The sequence below is a fragment of the Aethina tumida genome, chromosome 6, assembly GCF_024364675.1.
Source record: "Aethina tumida isolate Nest 87 chromosome 6, icAetTumi1.1, whole genome shotgun sequence".
Lineage (NCBI taxonomy): Eukaryota > Metazoa > Arthropoda > Insecta > Coleoptera > Nitidulidae > Aethina > Aethina tumida.
This window is the reverse complement of record NC_065440.1, coordinates 19,417,180-19,436,997: the sequence shown is the minus strand read 5'-3', so window position 1 is coordinate 19,436,997 and position 19,818 is coordinate 19,417,180. Positions and strand designations below refer to the sequence as shown.

General features: G+C 35.6%; 4 protein-coding genes and 1 non-coding gene across 6 annotated transcripts; 3 read left to right on the top strand and 2 right to left on the bottom strand.

Moving 5' to 3' along the window:
* Window positions 1-443: 443 nt before the first annotated feature.
* Window positions 444-1,833, top strand: LOC109600157 (uncharacterized). The gene is made up of 3 exons (XM_020016244.2): window positions 444-891; window positions 943-1,123; window positions 1,173-1,833. Exons 1-3 carry the CDS (start codon window positions 709-711, stop codon window positions 1,805-1,807), a joined length of 999 nt encoding a protein of 332 aa, XP_019871803.1. The 5' UTR covers window positions 444-708; the 3' UTR covers window positions 1,808-1,833.
* A 909-nt stretch (window positions 1,834-2,742) lies between these two features.
* On the top strand, window positions 2,743-5,765 carry LOC109600150 (phosphorylase b kinase gamma catalytic chain, skeletal muscle/heart isoform). 2 transcript variants are annotated; one of them, XM_020016235.2, is made up of 9 exons: window positions 2,743-3,069; window positions 3,125-3,294; window positions 3,349-3,633; window positions 3,689-3,779; window positions 3,875-4,011; window positions 4,065-4,162; window positions 4,230-4,316; window positions 4,903-5,061; window positions 5,121-5,765. In XM_020016235.2, the coding sequence occupies exons 1-9, from the start codon at window positions 2,978-2,980 to the stop codon at window positions 5,253-5,255; spliced, it is 1,254 nt and encodes a 417-aa protein (XP_019871794.1). In that variant the 5' UTR covers window positions 2,743-2,977; the 3' UTR covers window positions 5,256-5,765. The 2 variants fall into 2 exon arrangements, with proteins under 2 accessions (XP_019871794.1, XP_019871795.1); XM_020016236.2 differs by lacking the exon at window positions 4,230-4,316 and having other exon boundaries at window positions 2,747-3,069.
* A 464-nt stretch (window positions 5,766-6,229) lies between these two features.
* On the bottom strand, window positions 6,230-10,131 carry LOC109600160 (43 kDa receptor-associated protein of the synapse homolog). The gene is made up of 10 exons (XM_020016248.2): window positions 9,914-10,131; window positions 9,644-9,854; window positions 9,312-9,549; window positions 8,983-9,257; window positions 8,626-8,809; window positions 8,368-8,568; window positions 8,206-8,304; window positions 7,963-8,154; window positions 7,707-7,906; window positions 6,230-6,766 (listed from the first exon to the last, which is right to left on the bottom strand). The coding sequence occupies exons 2-10, from the start codon at window positions 9,682-9,684 to the stop codon at window positions 6,583-6,585; spliced, it is 1,614 nt and encodes a 537-aa protein (XP_019871807.2). The 5' UTR covers window positions 9,685-9,854; window positions 9,914-10,131; the 3' UTR covers window positions 6,230-6,582.
* On the bottom strand, window positions 7,472-7,545 carry Trnat-agu (transfer RNA threonine (anticodon AGU)). The gene has a single exon. It is a non-coding gene; the product is annotated as a tRNA-Thr (tRNA).
* A 1,576-nt stretch (window positions 10,132-11,707) lies between the features above and the next one.
* Window positions 11,708-19,759, top strand: LOC109600178 (guanine nucleotide-binding protein subunit beta-1). Its single transcript, XM_020016267.2, has 6 exons — window positions 11,708-12,051; window positions 13,486-13,575; window positions 14,572-14,781; window positions 15,825-16,161; window positions 16,231-16,542; window positions 17,221-19,759. The coding sequence occupies exons 2-6, from the start codon at window positions 13,519-13,521 to the stop codon at window positions 17,325-17,327; spliced, it is 1,023 nt and encodes a 340-aa protein (XP_019871826.2). The 5' UTR covers window positions 11,708-12,051; window positions 13,486-13,518; the 3' UTR covers window positions 17,328-19,759.
* Window positions 19,760-19,818: the final 59 nt, after the last annotated feature.

Below are 19,818 nucleotides of genomic sequence, written 5' to 3'. Positions count from 1 at the left end.
TGGTTATTTTAAAAATTACTATTAATTTCTATTGTTAATTACCAGTTACCTCTGAATTAAACCACTCAAATTACTTATTATGTTAACACTAGAACTACTATATAACTTGAATGTTGCTTTATGAACCATACAAAATCTGAAATAATAAATAATAAACAGCTAAAATAAATAAACATAAATTCAAATAAACTTAAGACGTTACCCGATAGATGGCGCCACAATATTACAGATAACAAACATTTCGTGCATCATTTTTATTTAAAACAAATAAATTAATGAAATTCTTATTCATTTCTATACAGTTTTAATTCTCCTTAGGAATGAAAGGCAACTTTAAACAAAAAACAATATTTTAATTGTAAATTTAAAAAAATAACATAACTTCTAATAAACTTGAGACATTCACTGACAGATGTCTCGACTGTTCCGGTGCCCTTTCAAAATTTCTCCAGTTTAAATGAATTTAAATGCTTAATTAACAATTTGTATACATTAATATTAAAAATAACAATGAACTTCACACAACAACATTGAAATGACATTTTAACAATTCTGGAACATTCTTGAAGTTTCCAACAAGACATAACCTCATATAAAGTGAATCACAACAACACACTTTCAAATTGTTACCTTCAAATCAAAGTGACAACTCGAATCGATTGTGAATTTAAAATCTCCCGTTAAACAAAACCAGTGCAATACATTAAAATGCCCGGGACAACCGAAAACCGACTGGTCGGTCCAGTTGAGGGGACTGAATCGAAAGGGGAAGTAAATCCCTTACCACCACGACAACCGACCAGCCTTCAGGGCTTGTTGCGCTTCGCCATGGAGGCGACGAAGTCGGAGGACGCGCCGAACGCATCAAATTTCGAACCAATGGATGAAGAAGTAAGATTAAAAATATATTTGTCCAACTGATTTTTTAATTGGTGTTTGCAGAGAAAGAAGTTTTTGGAAGACGCCCTAAAATCGATGACCATAGACGTGATAGAAGTGCTGCAGAAACAAATACACAAATTAAAATTGGTCGGACAGTTAAAACCTGGTGACAACGTCGAGGAGTATATTGAAGCCATCGAAACAATTTCGGATTATGTTGACCACATTGATACCGCCAATGGTAACTAATTCATCGTGTTTAAATTTAGTTTGACTTAAGTTTCTTGCAGATTTTCATAAAATTGGAGGTTTCATGATCCTGGAACCATGCATTAAATGCTCAGTGGCTGAAATACGAGCAGGTGGTTGTGAATTAATTGCACTCTTAGCTCAAAACAACCCATACTGCCAAAGAATTTTTACGGATAATAAATTCCTGTTGTACCTGAAGGATATTCTAATGCAAGACAAAGACGTTTCTGTTATTACCAAGGCGATTTACGCCATCAGTTGTATAATACGTGAAAACTATGAAGGTTACACACAATTCATAGCGATGAACGGCATACAGTGTCTATTAACGTGCATGCAAACCACAAAGAACGAGAAAATAATCGTCAAAGCTGCATTCTTGCTTTCAAATCTGTGTAAATCCTATCCTCAATTGAAGTTAGAATTGATGCAAAAGGACTGTTTCAAGCTCCTTATTCCGATTTTGGACGAGGAACGAAATCAAGGACACGAATTCGCTTTGGCACTTTTGGTCACCATTTTAGAAGACAATGATTCAGGTGTTAAAGAAGTTCTGAAACCAGTCTACAAGTTTAAGGACATGCTTTTGAAATATCGCAGCTCAATTTTGAACAGAGATGAGTGTTTGGAGGAGGAGCAGTATGTTAGGAGATTATTGCATTTAATTGGATAATATGATAATAAATTGTTTGTTTTTAATTGCGTGTTATTGGTATAATAGTGAATGCTTAAATATTTTTTATATGTCGATGTTTAAAACAATCGCAAGTTGCTATAGAAACAATTTTTTTTGACATTAATAAGTAAGTTGTCTGATGAGTTTCATTTAATAAAAATTACTGGTAAAAATGAGCCGAACAACTGTAACGACGATCAGGACTTGCGAAGCAAGGCAAAAGTGCCTCAAATACCGTGCAATCCAGAAATCTTTGATATGGATAATGCTGTGGGCGGGCGCCAGCTTCCTGGACACCTGTCAGGTGCAGCTAAAACCGAATTTTGCGACGCTCAATTTGAAGTTCACGCATCGCGACGTATTGCTGATGGGTTTCGCCAGTTGGTTGCTGAACGAAGCGATCCACACCCGTAATTGGAAGTTGTGTGTGCCATGGTTGACGTTCAGTTGTGTCAATTTGTACTTCAATCATTTGTGGGCGCTGAAGAAGGTATCGGAAAATATGCGCTATTTTCGCGGTTCGAAAATTGTTTCGTGGCTTGGTTTCGGGGTGATGTTCGTTAGTGCGTGCTTCAAAGCCGAAGTGATATGGACCGTTATGAAGATGTGCTATGAAATGTGGATTGAGGAGGCTATGCTATTGGAAATGGGATTTTATTGATGTGGACAATGCATTTAGAATATTTAAACTAAATTTTACTTGTGTACGAATGTCAACAAATAAACTTTTTATAAAGTCTTATTAGTAGTAGTAGTAGTATTATTTTAACTTAATTTACGAATGGCAACCAGAATTCACCAATATGTTAAGTTGGCAATTCTTAATATGGCACTTATAAATTACCGTCCGATTGGACACAATCCAACTTATAAAGACCGTTTAAAAAGCTGTATTAAATAATTACAACAATTACGCGACACCAAAATGACATGTACACACACGAAAAAGAAACGGGAATCCACTACACAACTGCTTCAACAACTTTGAATCATAGGTTGGCCATTATGAAATTTGACAGTACATTTTTTCATCATTGTTGAAGGTTAAACTTGTTGTACTTTCGCACGCAAATCTGAAGCGATTGTCGTATTTAAAACGCAAATACCACGTGCGTACGCCAACTGCAACCGTTGTCGCTTATCCCTCGTCTGTCCACAATTGGAAGCATGGCGAAGGAGGAGGAAGACGACAAACTGCCTGACAAAGACGCTGCCAAGGAGTTTTATGCGAAATACGAACCCAAAGAAATACTCGGAAGGTACCCTTCAAATAACAACACACACCCTGATTTGTTACTTAATTGTTTGTTACAGAGGTATAAGTTCGACAGTCCGAAGATGTATAGAAAAGGAAACAGGGAAGGAATACGCTGCTAAAATAATAGACCTAAGTAACGACGGCATCAACGAAGGAGGCGCAACTCTAGAAGCCACAAGATCCGAAGTTGCTATCCTAAGACATGTCACAGGTCATCCATACATCAGTAAGTACTTGCAAGAACTTCAAAAACAATCTTAGTTTATTTTGTGCCTTACAGTCGAACTGCAAGATGTATTTGAGTCGAGTACATTTATTTTCCTCGTGTTTGAACTATGCAAACACGGAGAACTGTTTGACTATTTAACATCAGTGGTTACATTGTCTGAAAAAAAGACCAGGTACATAATGAAGCAGATTTTCGAAGGAGTTGCACATATTCACTCGCAGGGCGTTGTGCATCGCGATCTGAAACCGGAAAACATACTTTTGGATGACAATTTGAACGTAAAAATTACCGATTTCGGTTTTGCCAAGAAATTAAATCCTGGTGATCTTTTATCAGGTCAGGAAAATCTCATCAAAAATCATTTATGTTCTACAACATTATTGTTTTGTAGATTTATGTGGAACTCCTGGTTATTTGGCGCCCGAAACTTTACGATGTAACATGGTTGAAGACGCTCCTGGTTATTCCAAAGAAGTTGACATGTAATGTGTTAATTTACATTTTATAATATTGTTAATTAATTTGCTTAAAGAATATTAATGCGTGATCGTCGTTTTTCAATTGAAATTCCTTTTAGTTGGGCTTGCGGAGTGATTATGTACACGTTACTGGTTGGTTGTCCGCCTTTTTGGCATCGCAAACAAATGGTAATGCTGCGCAACATCATGGAGGGAAAATACTCATTTAGTTCACCAGAATGGGCCGACATTTCTGGTATTTCATCTGAAATATTAACGTTACAAACGTTTTTAATAATCTAATTTTAGAACCACCTAAAGATCTAATTAGACGATTGTTGGTCGTCGATCCAAAACAAAGAATCTCGATTCGTGAAGCTTTGGAACATCCATTCTTCCAAAAAGTGGTAAGTTTCACACTTTATATGATCGTTGTTGTAAATAAAACATGCAAATTACTATTGTTTTGCATAGCAATTATGGAATCAAGACATAATGCCGTTGAAGGAGTCGCTGCGCAGGAACTCGAGACGTTACAGTCTCATTTCCGAGCTGGCGCTGGTAAAAAAAATTGTGTTTGACGTCATTAATCAGTAACGCATTCCGATCCTATCTAATTTGTTTTGATTGACTGCGTTAACACACTAATTCTGTTTATTTTTTATTTTATTTGTAAATTGACGTCAATAATCAATAACAATCGATTGATTTAATTGGTTTTTATTAACACGACAATAAACTTAATGTTTTGTCTATCATAATACTGGTATAATTATGGGCAAGTTGTTCTAAACGTTTCGTAAATGTCCTTTCATTTTTATGGATAAAAATTATCCTTAACGTTAACGTGGAATTTAAGTTATACATAATTGATCAAGTGGTTTTCGCGTGATTCACTTACATACATGATTATTCCAGTTTTTTTTTGTAAAAATGCTTTTTAAATTTTGAGATAAAAATTATCCTAAATGTTGACCTAAGACAGATGTTGTTATGGAAAGTTTCATCAAAATTCATAAAGTAGTTTGTTGAATATATAGTAAAAATTTAATTGAATACGAATTACCCTAAATATTGTTATAAGTTATAAACAATTGTTGTGTCAAATTACATCAAAATTTATTTAAATTTATTTTCCTTTTTGTAGAAATTACAACAAAGGAAGTTTAATCCGAGGACAAAATTCCAATGGGCAATTCTGGTAGTGAGGGCGATGATTCGAATCCAGAGGCTCAAATACACTCCGGAACCTCTGTCCCTTGACACCGCCCGAACCGATCCCTATCGACTGAAACTGCTCCGCAAAGTAATTGATATAATTTTGTCGATTTCGTCTACAAAAGACTTGACATTTTGGTGTTTCAGATCGTGGATGGTTGCGCGTTCAGGGTGTACGGTCACTGGGTGAAGAAGGGAGAGGGCCAAAATCGGGCAGCGTTGTTCGAGAACGCGCCCAAAACGGAATTGAAGCACATCTACGTGACGAATCTGAGTAGATGATTCCGGTGTGTCGAGATTAGTACAATTAACGGTTGGATTGTCGTTTGTTCTTGTTTTTTTTTTTTGTCTTTTCTAGGGAATTTGTAAATAGGTTTAATGACGGACGACAGGTTTAAAGATTGGAGCGCGGGCGCGATACAATCATATCACATTTTCTTTTAGTTCTAGTCAGTTTTATTTGTCCCTCTTTTGTAACTTATAAAGTTTTCAGTATTTCGAGCACGCGTCCGTTTAATTTTATTTGAACAATTTAACGGAACTTCAGTCACGTGTTTAAAATGTTGTGGATTGTTTCTAATTTCTTTTGTATTGTTTAAAGTATAACTGGAACAATTTTAATCAAATTATCTCATTTAAACTTTATGTGTAACATTGTGATATTTAATTTTGTGGTCTCGTTATTCGAATGATTAACTTAGTTACACGAGACTTGTGCATTAGTAATTAATTCCAAAAAATATGTATACTAATTGTTTTTAAAAAGTAAAAAATATACTTTATTTAAACCTATTTTTGTTTTATTCGCCTGCATTAATCAACAAAATTTAAACAACACTTTATAAAGGAACTATCTTTATTTATTCATTCATTAAGATATTGAAAGGTTGATCATATATTCTCTAATATGTACATAATCCTTTAATTCATATATATATATAATTATATTTTAAAGTGATTCTCTTGATTGTTTCGTAATTGATTTAAAACCTCGTTTTATTACCGATTTAATAGTTTTAATTAAACGCCAATAAAACGTCGGGAATAGGTTATAACATTGTTTAAAGTCCCCTATCTAATTTACATTGGATTTTTGTATGTTTAAGTGAATAAAAAAAAACGTGCAAAAATCCTTTTTTTGTAACCTTGTGCAATTCTCATAAAATCTTGTGCAAATCAATACAACTTTTTTCTCATATAATATTTTTTCTTGTTTAAATATACATCCATTTACAATTTGTTCTAAGTTTTAACTATCTCATAAATAAATTTATTTACGTCTCAACATGTTTTAATTGTTTCCATTTTGTTTTATTATTTATTTTTTAATTAATGAATACAGATCCTTAACGACTATAGATTTTCGCCTACCAACTAATATAATATATCGAAAAATCAACATTCTCTAATTCAATAATCGTAAAACCGGAAGAAAAAACCAGTGAGCAAAAAAGTTTACACGTATCAAAAAGTCAACAAGCGTTTTTCAAGGTGCGCGTCGTCCAGCTTTCCGATAAACTGGTCCCGAAAAATCAAGAAAACTGGCTTTCTGTGAGGGGTGGGATTCCGATGGTCCCTAAAATGGGTAAACCTCCAATTTGGGGGGCTGTTAAACGGAACTGGTGGCGTGATGGGAGGTGCAGTGGCTGTCGGACGAGCACACGGACATCGGCACCGGGCTGTAGTTGGTGTTGTAGTCGCTGCAGTTCAAGTACAGACGCGAACTGGTCCGGTCGCATTCCGGGCAGCTGCGCTTCTTCTTTTTGCTTCGACGGAACAAATCGTAGGCACATCTGTAGGTCAAACGTGTTTGTCAATGACAATTTCATATTATTCAACCAGTCTTCATTTTGTTTATCATTTTTCTAATTAAAAATTAATTATACTTTACTAGTCTATTATTGATAATTTCCCCCATTAAAAATTTATAAAAAATATTTAAAATAAAACAATTAGTATGGTGCGTACATTTAAATCCAATTTCATGTTGCTTATCAGTTTTATGCTTAAAAATGAATTAAAATTAAAATAGTCTGTCTGTTCTAGATAATTAATTGCCCATTAATAATTGATAAAAAAATGTTAAATCATTTTAAATAATTATCCAAAATAAAGCAATTACTAAGGCAAAAATATTTAAACATTTCACATTATTCATTACTTTTCTACCTAAAATCATTTAAAATTCCTATACGCGATAAAATTTATTAAGAATGTAATAGAGAAATCAAAAATTTCATTTAAAATCAGGAGATCAGGCTGAGGTAAGAGGTATTTTAACTCCAAAACTTATTAGAAGCAGATACCTTTTCAATTTTATGTGACCCTAATGTCAAAGTAGTATGAAAGTAAAAGTTAAAAGATGTTTGTTATTTATAATTATTTAATATTTGTCGAGGTAATAGAGTGTAAAAGTAAGAAAGATTCTTTCTAGATTTTGTTATACACATTTACAATTTAATTAAATGAGTAAATTTTAAAATGAAAAAAAGTCGGATAGGCCCCGGCGAGATTCGAACTCACGATCTCCTGTTTACTAGACAGGCGCTTTAACCAACTAAGCCACGGCGCCTTCATATTTATTCGTGTTGGGTTCCATCATTTAAACAAACAATATTGGCTTCATTAATTAAACATGTTAAATACCGATAACTAATTAATAAGCAAACGATAACATACAGTTAATGAAACTTCTGAGTTTGCATTATTATTTTATACAATTTAAACAATTACCGAGCATGTAGGATATGAGCACAAGGCAGTGCCTCTAGAGAATCGCTCTCCAAACCGTAGGGCGAACCACAACCGGCACAATTCAGGTCCAGGTCTTGTTGCAGACGCAGTGCGACCCGTTCGTGGTGCTGTCTTTGGTCCTCGTCGCCCAGCGCGTGATAGATTTTGGACAACCTCAACCTGACTGTCCTCACCAATAGCTAGGAGAAAATAAACATATCAATGCACTTAATCGACTTTAATTGAATCAATTTACTTTAGCACCCACAGAACTGGCCACCTCTAGCAACCTGGTGTTAAATTCCAACGGGCGACAGTTGCAGATTTTGTGCTGGAGTCGAAGAGCTTCCAGACATCTGGCAGCTCCGTCCATAGACTCCATCTGAATGACTCTGTCACCCATGGCTGCAGCAGAACCCATCGCAGTTTCGTACTGCCTAAACGCTTTCTAAAAATTTAAGAAATCAATATTTGGACCTATTTTTGTTGGGAACTGTACGTTTATGTCCTGCTTTTTCCTGTAAATGTCGCCCATAATCCTGATACTTCTTGCATAGGTTGCTTGGTCGCCGGAAACTAACGCTAATCTTGTGGCTTCCTGTGATTTAATTAAAAAAATACGATAAAATTCATTGTTAACTGTGTATTATATCAATCGTACAGAACAGTAATCGTGTGCATCTCCCAGTTCCCCTTGTTTTCTCAACGCCGAAGCCATTTGCAACAAGGCAGCTCTATGATGTCTTGAATTCAAATCTCCTAGTTGTAACGACCTGGACAAATCGTAGGCCTTCGATGCATATCTGGCACTTTTATCTGCATCCTGGAGTCTACTGAACAGTTCTGATAATCCCACATACACCTAAAATTACGAATTGTGTGAATGCAATATATGTTGTTGCAGGTTTGAATTTAGTACTTGTAACTCGAGGGCGGGGTCGTGAACTGCCTGTGCGATTCTGTGTGCGTGTTGAAAACTGTCCAAAGCCTTGTTGAATCCTGCCAGCTCCAAATATACCGATCCGACTGTCAGGTGAACGTGTCCGGCAGTTGCACACTGCTCACACTCATTGTATAACGAGTGTCTTGCGTATGCCAAAGCCCTATGTGACAATTAAAAAGTCACAAATTTTTTATTTATATTATTATTAATTCAGGAATAGAGAATTTTTTTATAGGGATGTGCCTACAGACTTGTATACTCTATCGAATAATTGTTAAAAAAGTGAAAAATTATTATAAAAAATAACTGTTCATTTTCCTAATGAAAAATTACCGTTCTAATCCCCCTAATCGTTGATGCGCTCGAGCCAAATTCAAATACGACTCGGCTCGCATCGTCGGATTGTCCAGTTCCTCTGATATGAAGAGCTGTCGGTGAGCGTATTCTAAAGCGTCCCTGTACTTCCCCCAATCCATGTACGCTTGATATAAATACCCCAGCAACGTAAATTTATCCTCCCGTTTCCTCAACGCTTTCAGCGCCGATTTCCATTTGCGTACAGCCGCCTGTTGCTTGTGCTGATTGTACAGCCGCAAACCTTGATCAACCTGCAACAAGTCGACGGTGCACGATCACAGCCGAATGGTAGTGCGCATGCTCACTTTGCGTTTAGCCAGGCGGTGATAGATCCGAGCGCGACAGGCCCTGAAACAACCCCAGGTGAAGACGGGGGGACGAGGAGTCCTGACTTCGGTATAGGTGTCGCGGTGTAAGCTTGAGTACGAGTCGTTCCAGGGCCAGATTTGATCTAGACCGTCGATCGGTTGTCGCGAACCGTCCGGCGAGTCGAGGAGTCGTGTCGCCGACAACTGGTGGCTCACCCCCATCGAAAAGTTGTTGCTGGAACAATTTTTTGAACAATACAAACAGCCTGTGCTTTAATTTTGACGAGGGGGCAAGTTAATTTAATATCATTAAGTTTCGATGTGCTTACTATCGGGGGAAGTCTTGGGAGTTGATGCTTTCCCAGGACATGTTGCGAATGTTGCCAAAATAAAAATGATGGAGAACACACACGAACGCACAAAGATACGCACACTTTTTATTATTTTATTAATTAGTTCTTTTCCTCACCAATCCGAACCAATGTTTTTCCACCACCGAACCTTTAAATCTCCCACACTCCATTTTATTTCAACCCCAGCCTGCAAAACGAAAAAATCAACGTCCAGTTTTTAACGAAACCTGCCCCAAGAGGACTTACTCAAGACACGGTCTCAGGTAGGAGGACACCCGCAGCCGAAAAGTGGGCCATGACATCGCTGAACTTTGCGCGAGGCGCGTCGTCTTTATGAACGGTCCCGAAGGGTTGATTTCGGTCGGTTGTCGGGTGGGAAACACACACCCCTTTTGCGCTCCTGCCGCAGCATCCCTGCTACTGTCAACCGATACGGCTGTTGCCACGTTTTCCACATCCCCTTTCGCAATCTGATGAGAAAAACTGGGCGGGGTGTAATCTCGGTTGTATAAGGTCACTGATTATTATTATTAGGGGTAGTTTTGTGGGTCACTTAAAATGTACTTTTAACATTACCCCCATTACCCTGCGACGATTTAACTTACTTCCCTCGAAATTATTTCAAAGACATATATAATAAATATTTACGAACTTAATTTACAGATTTCAAACACAATTTTAAGCTAGTATTTATTTAAAACGTATTTACTTAAAACATATTTATTTAAACTAAACCAATTATAACAATCGAGAATAAATTTTTATTAGCAGGTAAAAAAATAAGGGTGTAACATCATGATAATAAGTGAGATGAAAATTTGTCCCAGTTCCTGAACTCCCACGACTTATTAACCCCGTTTTTCATCACACTGATGCCAAATCACATCTTTATACGCATAATTTACCATCCTTACTTATAACATTTTTTAAGTAATTACTAATGACAAACACCAAATTTGTTATTTTCCACATTCTAATGATATGCAAAGAACACAAGAAATGGAAATTTTCAATGGCTAAGAAATAATTTAGTTTTGATGGATTCCGCTTAACTGTTGAATATTTTAGTGATTTGGGGTGGACGATATTTAGTCGGATGGACTTTTAATTATTTAAAACGTACTCAGGATTATTTTTAGACTTGAAATTGCGTTTGCTGCTTAATTATTCAATCACATTTCCATACGTTCGTAAGTTCATGTGTGATTAATTAATTTTACTTTTTTGACCTATCTGATACTTGGTTTATTTAAAAGATATTAAAGAAAAATACATTAAATTTTTGCAAACCAAAATATAATATAAAATATATCTATTCATCTCTCATTAATTTATCTCTAATAAATTAAATTTATTGAATTTTAGTAATTATTTAATTTTTTAATTTACTCTTTGAAAATTCCTTACTTATATAAATTGATTTTCTTTCCTAAATCCTAAATAATACAATAGAAAAAGCGTTTAATCCGTCTAATTTTAGAGAGAGATATCATGCACGACAGAGACAGTAGAAGTTTGCCCCATAGTGGGAGATATATAATTTCAATAAATTTTTTAAATTATTTAATTTTCAGTAAATAGTGTTTATGGTATATATTTAAATTCAATTTTCTTGTTAATTAAATTGATTCTGTTTTCAAAATGTTTTAATTTTAATAGACTCACTAATATTTTTTTATATTGATAAGCAGCATCTATTTCACAATTATAGATCAGATGGTGCTCTATTACAGAAAACTGTAATAATCGAAAACAATACTGCTTTAAATAAATCAGTAATTATTAAGGTACATCTTAAAACAGTTATGACACAATTAATATGAAAATTTTATACAAAATTATTTATTGTTAATAGTCAATTTATAATTTATGAATATAATTTAGCGCCATCTAAGAATTGAGCCCTGCACTAGGTCAGTGGCGAATACAATTTTCTAGCGAATTGGATGAGTTTCGTCCCCTAGGTAAGAGATGCGCCACCGCCCCAACAATGTCTTCACTACTGCGTGACGTCATCGAATCGGGCCGCTCTCAATCGTTAAGGACCGGTGTGCAGAGTCCACCGCACCCAAACGAAACCGTCTCGGCCGTAGTAGTTGTGTGTGGAGTAGTTGTGTGCGGCGCGAAAAAAACCCGGAACGGTCACCCATCTACGCAATCGAGGGATAGTGTGAACGAGTGCGTGGAATTAGCAAACTAGAATAATAAAAACGACGAGAGTGCGAGAGCGGAACTGGACACGGAGAGAACGATCCATTGATGTTCGATCGGGCCGCACTCGATACATTGTATGGGCATATATCGTGATCAGCGGTCGCACGCCCTTAGGATAGTGTTTTAGTGTGTCGGTTGTTTTTTGTTTTTTCGGCGTCAGGATTGGAACGGTGAGTTCGATACCATTGCGAGTAGGCCGTGACAGAAACATGGGGAAACAAGTGCCGATCTGTGGCAGGTGAACCGAACTGTCATGGCGGATGTCATTTAAAATGCGACTTTTCGCGACGTTTGCGGACGTTTTAGACCAATTCCGACCGGTTTTTGCATGTTAATTGGAATGCAGGAAAGCGTAACCGTCGTTAGGTGGTGGGTGCTCTAGGTCCCCGACCTACGACACGTTCGCTAAATTGTTGCAAAGTCTGTAGGTGTGTCCCGAGATCCAACAAAATTCTAATTTCGGGACGCGCGGGAACTTTGAAAACAAAACTCTCCCGTTCCGTTCCGTTCCGGAAAATTATGAAAAACGTTGAAATTTCTGACGTTCCGGTTAAAACCAATTTCGGCGAAAAAACGACGATTACGTGCGCTTTGTTTTACTTTGTTATTATTCATCGCGGTTTTGTTTTTGTGTGTATGGGATGTTGCAGATGTTTTTTTTTTATTTTATCCGGTGTGTCATTTTTGTTCGTGTTGTTTATCGGACGCCTTTGATTGGTTCTAATTTCCTATTGGAGCGAATGAGAATTTCTGTGAAATTGTTAAATTTTGATATTATGAGAATTTATTATTTCGAAAAATCGATTTTTTTAACAGGAAACGTCAAACAGAACTAAAATCAAAATGAACCTTTTAAAACTACTTATTTATGAAATAAAGATTACAGGCTGTACAAATATTTATAAACAAAATATGTAAATATAAAGTTTCGTGTGAATATTTTAATATGTAAATTTAAACTTGCAATAAAAAAATTGTTTATTGTTTATTTTGTTTATCAGACTTATTTTACACTTTAAAGTATAAAGTTTAGAATAAAATTATACTTCCAGGTTGAATAAATAAATTAAAAGTTAAACTAATCAAATTATAAACACCTGAAAATTGATAAAATTTCTGTAATATAAGAATAAACATAAAATAACATCAATTAAAATAATAATAATAGTAGTACCTTACAGTATTAATTGTAATTAATTGTATTATTAATTAAAATAAAAAAATAAAACATAAACACAAAAAGAAAAAAAGACAATTTTGAAATAAAATATAAGAACATAAAATTGAAACAATATACTTAAAATTGAAGAGATTAGATTAAACGCACTTATCTAATCAATTCAATTCCTAAAAACTAAAAACAGATAGAGAAAATAACGTTGAGTCAATCAATAACTATATTTTTTGGACAGTTGTTTATTCCATCATCATTTTAGTCGTTGTCCATCAGAATTCCTTATTCAGTTCTGGTTTTTTTTATTAATATTTAATTAGCCTGGGCATTGTTTCTTTATCTTCCGTTCTGGTACGTTCGAAGAATCATTAATAAAACCATTATAAATCATCGATAATTATAAAGTAATCGTTTAAATGTTGTTTTACAGGTGTTGTGGTTGTAGTGATTGTTGTCGGGCAGTATGAACGAACTGGATTCCCTTAGACAAGAAGCCGAAACACTTAAAAATGCAATCAGGGTAAGTTTACGTTTAATAATCGCCTTTGGGACCGCGTTATATAAGAAAACACTCTTTCAAATTAATTTTTTTATGGGCTCGGATCAATTCGGCTCGATTTTATGGGTCCTCGAACAAAATACAATATGCCTTTTATGTAAATTTGTATGATTTAATGTACTTAATGATTACTAGTGTGATTTCTTACAAGAAAATCGAGTCGTCACTTAAAAACGTCTTGAAATTTATAAAAAAAAAAAAAAAACTAAGAAAAAGCGTAATATTTCATTTAAATTGTAAAGTAACTCAATTAATTGTAAATAATTGATAAAAAATATAATATAAACGTCGTTATCTTGCATAAAACCGCGGCAGAATACGTCAATGCGGTTAGTTCTACATAAACAACGTTAAAAATTGCGAAATGAAAAGGATAATTTCAACCCCGAACGCGAGACCGGTTTAAATTTGACAACCCCGTGGGGGTCGGCCGGAACGCACCGCACGCAACGCGCGTTATTGATCCGGGGACGGCGCGCGCCGAGGAGCAAGAAGGGGCGTCGCGACGCTCGGACAGGTGGCCAAGTACACCAGTACCCGACATTCGGCGCTCATTCGTTCCCCTTTCGACCGTTTAAACTGATGGATTCGTTCGTTCCTCTTAGATTTATTATTTTCTCACCCAATCATGCTCTCGCCCAATTATTCAGCCAGTTCGGCTGAATAATTGGGTGATTATTCGGTGATTATTGTGATTATTATCGTTGTTGAAAGATTAATTGTATTTTTTAAAAAATTGCAACTTTACCTATCATTATAACTCATTAAAGTCTAATGTTGAACGCAACATCAGGAAGAAAGTAAGATATAGTATGTATTGTCTAATTGGAAATAGCTGGTGCCTACTAGATGGCAGTGCGAACGCACGTGAAAAACCTAATGAATGTAAAACAGTTTCTGTTGTTGCTGTTTATTATTTAAGAGAAAGGTGTATTAAGTAAATTTGTGTTGTTTTAGGATGCCCGAAAGGCGGCGTGCGACACGAGCCTGGTGCAGGCCACGGCCAGCCTGGAGGCGATCGGCCGCGTCCAGATGCGCACCAGACGCACGCTGCGCGGTCACCTGGCCAAGATATACGCGATGCATTGGGGCAGCGATTCGAGGAATCTCGTATCGGCCTCGCAGGACGGCAAGCTCATCGTGTGGGACAGTCACACCACCAACAAAGTACGAGTTTCTCTCAAAAACATCCCTATCAATTTAAAAGCAAAACTAAATGCGATTGTGCATTCCATGCGGATAATAATAAATCAGTCAAGATTAGTCAGGTATTTGCACAATACAATCAGTTATTTGCTTTGACAACGTCGCAACAAACTCTTATCTTTTGTGGTTTACTTGAATCACTATTTTATACAAAACTGAAAGGAATCTTTGTGATAACAAATACTGTTATGTTTATTAAGGTTGAAGGAACGTTTCGTGTTTATCTACATTTTTATGTAACATACTTTACTTCTGTGATAACTCTATTTGAAAAAATCCTTGCAATAATTGATTAGGTTTAAATAGTTGCTTAAGTGAAATGATTGTATACATTTCTTGATTATAATATTGTGTTGATTGTTTAAAACTAAAGAAAGTCTTTGCTACAATGATTATCAAGTACATATGCTATAATAAATTTATTTGTCATAATTTTATCACATGTAAATCATTATAAAATGATTAAACACACAGTAAAAAATGCATTCTTATAATATTTGAAAGTTTAATATGTTAAAAATGATAAATGTATTCATTTTTCATGCGTATTTATTTTAAAAATGGTCTAAAATATTCATATCTTAACTTTTTTAATGAAAATTTCAGTATTAATACTTCAAAACTTAGTGAATTGGATGCTGAAAACTGGTCACTTTAACTTCCATCGTCAATTAATCATACATCAAAGTTAAGAAAATAATTACTTAACCAACTCAGTTTATATAGTGTAAAATATTCATTTATTATAGTTATTTAATGAAATTTTCAGAGTCAATACTAAAAACTGACTGAATTGAAGACTGAAAACTGAAAGTTTCAATCGCATTTAGTTTACTTACAATAAATTAACAAAGCTAGGAAAATAATTCCTTAACCAAATATTTTTTAATGGAATTTTCAGTGTTAATACCTTAATACTTGTCTAATTGAATGCTGAAAAGTGGGAGACTCCTAGTCAGTCGTATTTAGTTAGGAAGATTTTTGAATGATATACAATTTGGCAGGTACATGCGATCCCGCTGCGATCGTCGTGGGTGATGACGTGCGCGTACGCCCCGTCCGGCAGCTACGTAGCGTGCGGCGGCCTCGACAACATCTGTTCGATCTACAGTCTGAAGACGCGCGAGGGCAACGTGCGTGTGTCCCGCGAACTGCCCGGTCACACCGGCTACCTGTCCTGCTGCCGTTTCCTCGACGACAACCAGATAGTGACGAGCAGCGGCGACATGTCGTGCGCATTGTGGGACATCGAGACCGGACAACAGGTCACATCGTTCCTCGGCCACACCGGGGACGTCATGTCGCTCAGTCTGTCGCCAGACATGCGGACTTTTGTATCAGGTAACGACACACACACATTCACACCACCACCCTAATAGAATTGAATGATAATTAAATAAATTGTTTAAGGTGCGTGCGACGCGTCGGCGAAACTGTGGGACATACGCGAGGGCGTGTGCAAGCAGACGTTCCCCGGCCACGAGTCCGACATCAACGCGGTGACGTTCTTCCCGAACGGTTTCGCGTTCGCGACCGGCAGCGACGATGCCACGTGCCGCCTCTTCGACATACGCGCCGACCAGGAGCTGGCGATGTACAGCCACGACAACATCATCTGCGGCATCACGAGCGTCGCCTTCAGCAAGAGCGGCCGTCTGCTTTTGGCCGGATACGACGACTTCAACTGCAACGTGTGGGATTCGATGAAGACGGAAAGAGCCGGTAATTATCTGCTTTCCTTTTCTTTTTACCACCTATTATTTATCTATTAAGATTTACCGTATTACTACATCAAAATATGTTGAATTTAATGGTAAACTCATTAATTCTTTCATATAACGCTCTAAAAATCAGAAGAATCAAACACAAATATTGTTCAAAAACTCATTTGGGTGGTTATTATTGTCTTAAAATATTCATTTGTTAAAATTTTCTAATGAAATTCATATAAATATAAATGATACTTGCAACGTTTTAAAATATGTTTAATTGTTTGGTAAGAAAATAATGTGTCCACTATTTTTAGTTTTCTCATGAAAAGTTCTGAAAATCAAAAGAATTAGAACCGAAGATTTAAACAACAAATTCATTTAGGTTCTTATCCTCCTAAAATATTCATTTCTTAAGATTATTTAATGAAATTAATGGAATCAGTACTTTACAATATGCTGAATTAAATAATGAAAATAGCATTTTCATTATTTAATTTCATTTCAATTTCTTCCCTATGCATTCCTAAAATAAGATAAATATACAACTAGATTTGTTTAAAACGACCGAAAAAAAGATTAAATAAATTTAACAGTGATAATATTTTAAAATAAGCTGAACTGAATGATGAGAATGTTCGTCGTGAAACAATTTAATGAGTTGCCTCGATTGATTATTTGAAATTTTCAGGAATTTTGGCGGGTCACGACAACCGAGTGAGCTGTCTGGGAGTGACGGACAACGGCATGGCCGTCGGTACGGGATCCTGGGACAGTTTCCTGCGTATCTGGAATTAAACAAAAAACCCAACAACAAACCAAATACAAAAACAAAAACCCAACAACAGCACCAACCAGTCTCCAAACAAAAAAAATTAAAATCACCGAAAACTCTTTTTCGAAAGCGCATCATATATATATATATAAAACAAAAAACAAATAATAATGTTTATATTATTATGTGAAAATCGGTCACGACAAACAACTGTGCCCGTCAATAATTCAATAATTATTGTAATACGCAACAACAACCAATCGCCAAACAAAATAATTTTGCAAATCGTACATATTTATTATTGTAGATAATATGTATTTTTGACAGTTCATCTCACCCACATCACATCGATACTGTTTTTTTTTTTTTTTGTTAATGTTTTCTATTTGCGTATTAGTGTGTAGTGTTCTTTTAATTAGCGCTTGTGATTTTACTACTACTACTTCTACAACTTTTTTACTATTATTATTTTCTTTAGTGAGTTAAGTGTTTTATTATAGTTCGTTTATTTTGTGATTAAGTCCCAAAAATTTTAGGTCTTACTTTATTATTAATTATTATTATTGTACGTATGTAACTGTATTTATTTTTATGTAATTGATCTTGTCAAATTATTATTATTTAGTGATTGTAATAAAATCAGTATTTTAGTTCAAGTTTTTGGTTTTTGTTTCGACGTTTTGCGCAAATTAACGAAATGTGATTTGGGTGAGAGTGGGCGGGGACGAAACCAATCGTATCGTTTTGGCACACGTCCGGGAAACTAAAACTAAAAAAATGGCATTGTACTAGTCTTTTATCGTACCACTTTTTAACCAAATATATCCTTGTGCCATACAAACTAACCTGAACACAAAACTATAAAAGAACAAAAAAATATAATATTAAACAGTCGCGATGTCACAGACCAATGCTGAAATATAATAAATGTGACGTGACCACGAACTACTATTATTTATTAATAGGCGGATAGGCAGATTGATTAATCAAAGTAATTGAAGAAAAAAAAAATAGGAAAAACCATAAAAAAAATGAAATTCGGAGATACTGCCCAATACTGTTGTTTAACAAACAGTGTTCCATGTTCTTTTCTTTGTTATTAACGTCGAATATATCTCATTATTGTACTATTTCACCAAGATGTATCGTTTTTACCGCTTTTTGACTTTGTAAATATGTTCAGTTCCTTCGTTCCATCGAGACAACTAGAAAATTTTACGTTTACGTTTAGTCATAAACAAACAAAAAAAAACACTACAAACTAGGATTATAAACTAAATTAAAAAAAAAAACTAGCTTTCGCTTGATTCGATTGGTTTGCGGGGGGCGGCCACGCCCCCTCGCGTGGACGCCGTATAAATCACCCGATTCCGTTCGTTCAATCCCGTGGAACAAGACATATATATGCACAATTTTTTCCGAACGGCCCGCGCGCGACGCACGCGCACCAACCAACCAAACACCCTTTTGATATATTACGCCCACAACCCGAAGGAGGCGCGAGGACGGCGCGGGACGTTCCGAACCCGGTCAAAGCAACATAAAATGATTAAAAAAAACCAAAAAAAAAAAATGAATACATTTTTTGATTAATTTATTACTATTATTATTATTATTAAACTAAGGAATAAAGATAAAAAAATAAAATTAAATTAAGTACGCTAGATTTTTGTATATATGAGGTGGGCCGCGATTGGACCTCTCACGACCAGTCTGGCTTTACGGTTTCGTTTCTCTTTTTTTAGTGTTTTTTTTTAAGGGCTCACTGAACTGGCCGAGGGAACCTGGCGACCGAGGTCGCACGTATCGCCTCCCGCCCCGATGGCCGGGCGGCGGACGGAAAGGCGGTCGCGGCGACTGTATGTGTGTTTTTTTATAAAATATAAGTATAAAAGTCACCAGAATTCAATTCGTATATCCCCCCATTCATGAACGTGTGTTTACTCTGTTTTTATTTCGTTTTCTTTTTCATGCGAAGGAGTATGTATAAATTAATTAATACAGGGCACAATTGATGCGCATACGTTGTTCCATGTTTCGTTCTCGTTCGCATTGACGCCTAAAAAAAAGTAAAATATCGGGCGGGGAACCCCGTACTTTTGATTACCGCAAACGCATTACTCTCTCTCTCTCTCTAATCTATAATCTAATCTATTTCAATTTTTCCGTTCGGTCTTTCTGTCTGATTTGTTTCAATTCGTTTGAATTTTTTGGACTATTAAGCATGAAGAAAAATAAAAAACCAAATCGGAAAAGGGACACGTTCCAGCTTGTAAGAATCGTTGAATGAATTCTTGGGGGGCAGGCATGTGTCTATTTTTCAAAGTACGTAGGATAGATTGTCATTTTTTATTGTTACATTATTTAAAAAGTATGGTGTATGAAATAATACTATAGCAAATATATGTTATACTGTAATGTACCTAAAATAAACAAATAAAAAACAATTCCTGAATGCCTTTTAATTAATCCCATTTAAATAAATTATTATTTTTAATATAATTCCCTGTTTTG